The sequence below is a fragment of the Myotis davidii genome, unplaced genomic scaffold, assembly GCF_000327345.1.
Source record: "Myotis davidii unplaced genomic scaffold, ASM32734v1 scaffold4, whole genome shotgun sequence".
NCBI lineage: Eukaryota > Metazoa > Chordata > Mammalia > Chiroptera > Vespertilionidae > Myotis > Myotis davidii.
In genome coordinates this window covers 993871-1001576 of record NW_006294707.1, presented here as the reverse complement: position 1 = coordinate 1001576, position 7706 = coordinate 993871, and the positions used below count along the sequence as shown (strand labels likewise).

The 7706-nt window shown below is 53.1% G+C and overlaps 1 protein-coding gene across 1 annotated transcript in view; it reads left to right on the top strand.

The window, feature by feature from the left end:
- The window catches only part of PSMB9 (proteasome subunit beta 9), a 5484-nt gene extending 754 nt beyond the window's left edge, over positions 1-4730 (top strand). Inside the window, exons 2-7 of the mRNA XM_006769179.2 lie at positions 289-391; positions 2089-2156; positions 2820-2951; positions 3490-3619; positions 3853-3994; positions 4553-4730. Of these exons, the coding sequence (XP_006769242.2) occupies positions 289-391; positions 2089-2156; positions 2820-2951; positions 3490-3619; positions 3853-3994; positions 4553-4680 (703 nt within the window). The 3' untranslated portion in view covers positions 4681-4730. The remainder of the gene's footprint in view (positions 1-288; positions 392-2088; positions 2157-2819; positions 2952-3489; positions 3620-3852; positions 3995-4552) is intronic.
- The last annotated feature ends 2976 nt before the right edge of the window (positions 4731-7706 follow it).

Here is a 7706-nt window from a genome sequence, read left to right as displayed (position 1 = left end):
CCCCCCAGCCTGACCGCTCCTGACTAGAAGAGAGCCATTTAGGGGAAAGAGAAAACGAAAGCGCGGCGGCTCCCTGGATCCGCCCACTTCCCACGAGCGCGCCCACACTGTTTGGGAGAGGACTTGGGAATCAGATCTGAGGTTGTGGGGAGCAGCCGTCGTGCTCCACCTTCTCCATCACGCACACCGGCCCCTTCGCCTTCCCTTGCCCCCTCCTGCGGGACCCATTGTGGAGACTTCCCCGCCCCTGGCTCAGGGCGGGCTCTGTGGTCACCTGTCTCCGGGCAGATCTGCCCCAGGCAGGTTAGCGCCAGGGCGCGCAGCCTCGCCGAGTGGACACGGGCGCCCCCTGGCTGCGGACCTGCCCGGGGCCGGAGAAGTGCTCACTGGGGTAATGAGTCTGGGCGTGGGGTTAGCAGAAGGGGGGGCGGGAGGGGCGCCTGGGGAGCTGGAAGCACCCAGGAGTGAAGCGGGGACCAACCTGGGTGCGAAGGCAGCGCGTAGTCCCCAGTGCCCCAGTCCGCGCAGGGAACACGCAGCGTTTCTATTCCGAGGGGGGTCATAGGGGCCCGTGAAGGGACTGCGCCCGCGAGGCTGGTGGAGAAGGGGGTGCTTTGGCTCCTAGCTGGAAGCGTCAAGGGGAAGCTGCTCTAAAGCGCTTTCGCTTTCACTCTGGACTAGAGAGGGGGCTGGTTAAATCTAGGGAAGGGGTTGGAGAAGGTGCAGAGGGTTCAGGGAATGCGCCCTGGGTGGAACGTGGCAGCGTTTGGGAGCGGGGAGCAAGCACTGATTGAGAAGGGCCGGCGCATCCTCAGACATGGATGGACTGGCACCTGGCTAATCAGGGCCCCAGCGCTGATAGCGAGGTCCCCGGGGCCCGGGGGGCCCTTCCCCAGCCTTCCCCGGGAGGGCTCCCGCTTGGCCCGGGGCTGCGCAGCTCCCCTCGGCGCCCACTCCCACGCACGTGCTGGGGGACTTTGCCCCGGGTGGGGGTGGGGGGTGGCAGCCCAAGACTGGCTGGCTTCTGATCCCAGACCGCTCCACCACTCGCGGCTTGCGGGCACGCAGCTTCGGACGCCCAGTAACCCAGAAGGGGTGGTGGCCCCTGGGCCCTGGCCCTCTTCATGGGGGAATCGCCAGGGCAGGTCCGGGGGGCGGGGGGGGCAGCGCGGTGAGAAAGAGCAGGGAAACCACTTCTAGGTTAGAAACCTCCCCCCCTCGCTGCGGGACCAGGCGCAGAAAGCAGGAAGCAAAAGCCAAACATGGGTGGCTGTTAGGCCTGCGTTTTAGTCCCGGGTCTACCACTCATTGTGTGACCTTGGGCAAGTCACTCGCCTGTTCCATGACTCAGTTTCTCACTTGAACCAGGGATCTTTAAGGCCTTTTCAAACTCAACAGCAGTAGAAAACGGGTAGCTTTACTCTCCTTCACGCTTCCTTCATTTCTTTTCTTGAGCTGGAAGTCAGCTCAAGCTCCAATCAGATCCTCTCTCTGTGCAGATCTCCCCCCTGACTCCTGAGATGCCGTTCTCTGTACCTCCTTCCTGCTCAGAAATCCCTGAATGAAGTCTTTTCTCACCCACCTTGTGTTCCTTGCTGCTTTCCTCCTTCCTTGAAACTGGCCCTGCTGACCATCCCCCCCCTCCCCCCCCCAGATTTCCCCGAGTGAGAGCTCGCTTCTGATGAAGGAAGTGTTGAGTGGAGGATTCTGGGCCCAAATCCTGGCAGCTTGCTCTGTCAGGTCTCTCACACCTGCGCACAAGCACATGTGATGGAGACTGCAATTCACTTGGGCCAAACTTCTGCCTTAGTAGGAGCTTCGCCCCCACGTCTCTCTTCACAGTGGAAAGAACCCCACACGGAAGGTTGGGGCTTACGCTGTGGTGCCTGCACCGCCTGTGCTGTCCCACGGCCCGCTGTGGTGTTCCCTTGCAGCCAGGAGAGACAATGGAAGGACGGAGTGGGCTCCGGCCTGAATTCCTGGGTGACCCTGAGCTAGTCCCCTCCCTCTCTGGGGATGTTTCCTCTCCTCTGACAAGAGGGGATCAAGGCTCCTCCTGCTCTGACATTCTCTGCTCTCTCTCTGCAGACAACCATCATGGCGGTAGAGTTTGATGGGGGCGTGGTGGTGGGTTCTGACTCCCGGGTGTCCGCAGGGTAAGTATCCGTGAAGGTATAAGCTTTGGAAGGAAGTGAATGTCCCCAAATACACGTTTCTTACCCATTCGTGAAAAGCCTGGTGAACTGAGCTTTGGAGAAATGGAGTTAGCCTCAGAAAGGTGCTATAAGATACTGGGTGGTACTTGGGTCTCCGAATTCATGGGGCCTGAATGCTCCAGCCTGTCCCTGGAAGGAGCAGGGTCTGAGAAGGGGACAGAGATAGAGATTTGAGAGAAAAGATGGGTCTGAAAAACAGGTGTCTTGGTTCTCACCTATCGCGTGTTGGACTAATTTTGTCTTTCTCCCTCCTGGCCAGTTCCCTCAGATGCAAAATGAACCTATGGGGCTAGATCCACATTATGTTATGTTCCATAGAACACATAACTTCCTCAAGATGGTTAATAGCAAACAAAAACATGGATAAAAGTAACATCATTCTTAGCTTACTGTTTATTTTATTATAAAATCTCAGCCTGAAATCAGTGTGATGCTGATTACTTGCAGTGTTTCATTTCGTTGAGATTATTCTTGCTTCCTGCTTTAATCCAACATTAAATTTCACGAGCTGTTCTCTCATCAAATGAGTCTGAGAAACACGGGATGATTAACCTCAAAAGTTCCTGCCACTCTGCCGCCGCTAACTGCTGCCTCCTCCCACAGGCAGGCTGTGGTGAACCGGGTGTTTGACAAGCTGGCCCCCTTACACCAGCGCATCTACTGCGCTCTCTCCGGCTCGGCTGCCGATGCCCAGGCCGTGGCCGACATGGCTGCCTACCAGCTGGAGCTCCATGGGTAAGACGCTTTGGGTCCTCACACTTCAGCCCCCGAGCCCCCGGGACGGCCCTGCTCCAGGAGCACCGCCGTGGAAAACAAAAGCTTCTGGTTTGAACCGCGGCTTTTATTAGCTTTCACCGGGCCTGGGTCTCTCCACGCTGGTTTCCATGCCTGTAGGGTTATTTTGAGAATCAAATTATACCTGTGAAGGCAGTTTGAGGACTGTAAGTCCCTCTCCTAATGTAAATACTGAGGAAGAAAAGGATGAGGTGGCCCATGGACCCGTCACCCTGTGGGGAACCAAGGTCATTGGCAGAAGTGAGGCTTATCTGCTTTCACCCACACAGGCAGGTTGTGTCACTGGGGAGTGGCAGGTGAGAGCAAAGGAGGGGCGATGGAGGTGTGAGACTCGGGCTCCTGCTGCCGGGAGGGGAGCTGGAGTTTGCCCTCTGGCAGCTCTGGGTTTCAGGAGGCACTTGGCAGGGATGGTGGTGATGGCGCACGAGGGTGGAACTTCAGGAGATTGTATTGACCCCCTTCCTAACGTTTCCTTCAGGATGGAACTGGAAGAACCTCCCCTCGTTCTGGCTGCTGCAAACGTGGTGAGAAATATTAGCTACAAATACCGGGAGGAACTGTCTGCTCACCTCATGGTAGCCGGCTGGGACCAACGTGAAGGGGGCCAGGTGAGTCGCTCCCAATGCACTCCTCCCTTGGGGTCCCCCAGTCCCCTGGAGAGGAAGCTGGTGGTCTGTCCTTCTAGCAGTGTGTTCCCTGAAAGCACAGGGCAGTCTCCTCCAACGGGGGTCAGAGATGCCGGGCCTTCACTGCAGAGCCTGGAGGCCACCTGCTTGTCCGGCGGCAAGAAGGGAATTGGTGCTTCTTTGGTCTGACTTGAGGGCATCCCCCACCCCCACAGGTGTACGGAACCCTGGGAGGAATGCTGACTCGACAGCCCTTTGCCATCGGTGGCTCTGGCAGCACCTACATCTACGGTTATGTGGACGCAGCGTATAAGAGCGGCATGTCCCCTGAGGAGTGCAGGCGCTTCACCACGGAGGGTAATTGGCCAAGGGCAAGGCGCCAGGAGGGCTTCTTACCTGGGAAGGGTGTAGAGTAAGGGAACAGGAAGCAGAGGACGTGGGTGACCATTTAGTTTAGTATCCAAACTGGGACACTTTGAGAGTGAAAGGGGGCAGGACAAATGCTGAACTAGATGGGACTTCAGGACAAAAGGCATGAGCCAGGACTGTTCTGAGAAGAGCACACTAAGAAACGTGGCGCGTAAGAACCAGTGGTGAGCTGGAGCTGGCTCGGGCTAGCTCACGAGAGCCAACTGGTAAACAGTTGAGGATTTAGGAGCTGCTGTTAAGCTATTTACAACGTGACATGGAGTATTAAGACCATGGACATTGGAAGGTGTGCCATGTAAAGGGCATGTTTTTTTTTTTACTTTTAAGTTGGTTGCTAGCACACCACTAAGTCTACCTCTCTAGGAGATGGGCCTGGAGTTGGAAGGTGGTCGTAGGCTTGTGGGTGGAAGGGAAGGAAATGATTTTTGAACACCCACGGACGTGCAGGTCATCTCTTCCCCTCTCTCCCACTCGGACCCTCTGCAGCTATCACTCTGGCCATGAACAGGGACGGCTCTAGTGGGGGTGTCATCTACCTGGTCACCATCACAGCTGCCGGCGTGGACCATCGTGTGATCTTGGGCAATGAACTGCCGAAATTCTATGACGAGTGAATCTTCCTCACACATCCCTCCTTATTTTGTAATAAACTTTCTGAAATCAGGCCCGGCATGGTCCATGGGAAGGGCATGCTGAGAGAGGTGAAGCTTAGGGGAGGGGCTCCTCCTCTCTTCCCTCCCGGAGTCAGCGTCCCCTTTTCATTCTTTAGCCCCAAGGTCTAACACATGTTTCCCAGGAGGAGGAGGGAGGGGTGTACTAGAAAGAGCCCTACACATGACAGGTCTTCATGCCTGGGTGAATTTTAAATGTTAGATACAAAATCCATCCTGACGCCCCAGGGACGAGGGTGGAAGTTGAGGTACACAGGAAAATACAGGGACAAGACTTGCCTTTTTCTTCTTCATTTTATTAATTAAATAAAATAAAGAAGGAAACAATTCCTCCAAAGTGAGAGCATAACTTCAGAAAGTGAGGAAGACAGAAATGTCACTAATACTTCAATATCTTTAGGGGAAAGACCAGCAATTTTCAACAGGTGTGAGGTGGCACAACCGTGTGCCCTAAGAACCTTTAAAACATGCAATACCTGACTATTTAATCGGAGGCACTGACCTCATTTCCTTAGATTGTCAAATAAAAAAATGACAGCAGCCAACACAATAATAGCCGTCCGGGGTGAATGAATCAAAGTATACCTACTCTTTTTTTGGTCAGAATGGAAAAAATGTAATATATCTCTTGGTGTGCCTCGGGATTTTAGTAGTTAGTTTGTGTGTGCCATGAGGTAAAAAATGTTGAAAATCGCTGGCTAAGACTGATAGGCAGATAAGACAGTGGCACACATAAGGGCTTGCTAAGAGCACCAGCAAACTCACCTGTAAAAGACTTCTTTCGTAATGCATTCATTTACACAAAAGGTCAATACATGATGAATGCTAAAAACAAAACAAAACAAAAAAAAAACCACACACAGCATTTCAAAGGGGGCATTTGTGAATTTCAAAAAATAACAAAAAAATGGTGCTATATGTATTAAATGCTTATAAACTTTATCTCTTTGAACCCAAACAAAAAAACCTGTATAGTGTCAACCAATGGCCATTGGTGCCAATTCAAGGCCAACAGGAAGTCCCAATTTGGAGTGAGGTGAAGAAGGAAACTTTTTCAGCGCCAGCAGCTCAATGGTACAGCGGCTGTGGAACTCAATTGTGACACAGCACCGCTGTGAGGCTGCCCTGGGGCCAGGCCTCTTCAGTGTGAGGCGGCGCAGCTCGTCCAAGCTCAGCCCAGCCCAATGCAGCTCTGCTCCACTCTGCTCCACTACGCACCAGAATTCTCTGGGGAAACTCAGTCTGTCTTCAGCTGTGCAGCTCCAATTGGATGGGGAAAATCTCCGTCCTATTGGTTGAAATAGGATTCCAGGAACTTCTCAATAAGGGCTGCTCAGATGGCAGGAAGGCACAGTGCAGGCTGGCAGCTTAGTGCTAGGCTTCTCCCTGAAGTGCAGTTTGTGTGAGAGGCCCTGTATAGACATGGCTGCTAGACGTTACTTTTTGGGGTGTGTGTGTGTGTGTGTGTGTGTGTGTTAGAAACCACAATTTAGTCTTATTCAGAACAAAGAAAAAGGATACTTTTATTCACACTGGAAGAAACTCAGCCATCGGTTTGGAATCTGTACCCAAACCACACATGCAATGAGGACAATATTCTGCCAATGCACTTGATTTGCTGCTGCATTTGTCTACTGTTTGCCTGATATTAACAACTATAAAGAGAGCAGGGCAACTAGTATTTGGAACAGTCCTTACAGTGTTAGTGCCAGGCACAACGTTTCACTTCCCTTCACACCACTGGTGCGCTGCGTACCTGGGCTTCCTCTTCTTCAGTAAAGGCGTTTTCGATATTGAAGCGCTTGCAAATCTCTTCAGGGTTTTCCCCCTGATCACATTGGCAGCACTCTTGCATGGAACATCAAGCAAACCTTTGATGCCTACATAGTTTGCAGCCAGAATAAGTTCAAATGGTGTTCCTTGGTCAACTTTGAGGAATTCTTGGTCCCAAACAGGGATATCGTCTGTTCGCTTTTCTTTGTTCTCACCATCCTCAGGAGTCTAGTTAGCCACCAGGAGCCTTACTTAGCAGGTGTCTTCTTTCTCAGTTTCACAATAGGTACTGGTACCACTTTTGTTCAAGGACAGATGGAGGTTTGGAAAGAGTAGTCACTTGACCAAAATCACAGCAAGTTCAATCGCTGAAATCTGGGATGAAGTTTTACCATATGCCCTTCCTCTCCCGCTACATCAAGCTTTCCATTCCCTCTGGCTTCATGTAGCAGCTCCTCCTTAACTCCGCGATAATTAGCCACATTCGTCAGTTGCCACTCAGAACCTGCTACCAGAAGCCCGAGTAACTGTGTTCAACAAGCCACGTGCTGGTCCCCAAGTGGCCTTTGCCATGCGCTTCCTGTGTGACAGGACCCGTTAGTCCCCGCTGGGAGCCCTCTTTCCTCTTCTGCCAAATGAAGGTGCCGAGTGACTTCCACGGTGGTTCACAGCTTGACATTCGATGCCAAGTGAGCAGTGAAGCGCTCTATTCACAGAAGCCCAGCAGGCCCCTCTGGAAGCTTCTGTCTGCTTTGCTGTCTGGACCTCAGCATACAAATTCAAAGTACCCTACAAGCAGCCCTACGCCCTTGGGGGAGGATCTACGTCCACTAGAGCTGGAGTCCTTCCTAGCAAAGATATTTATTTCACAGTTTAAAATAATGGCTGAAGGCCTGCCTCGCCTGCTGATCACCACTCGGAGCTGGGGAGGAGACAGAAAGCTAGCACTACAGGACTGAACGAGGGAGGACTCATCGCTTGGAGGCAGCCTCCTGGGTGCTGTCAGTTGGCTTTCCTTTCCTCTCGGCTTTGCCCTGAAGTTAGGCGTCGTCAGTGAGAGCTGCAGAGCAGACCAGGAGACACCCATGCTCTGGCCAGAGGAACCGAGGAAAGAGACCCTGTGGGCAGGGGAGAGTAGGGAACTGAGACCGGAGAGGGGGACTCCCTCATTCTAGACATGACCCTCCGGGCACCGG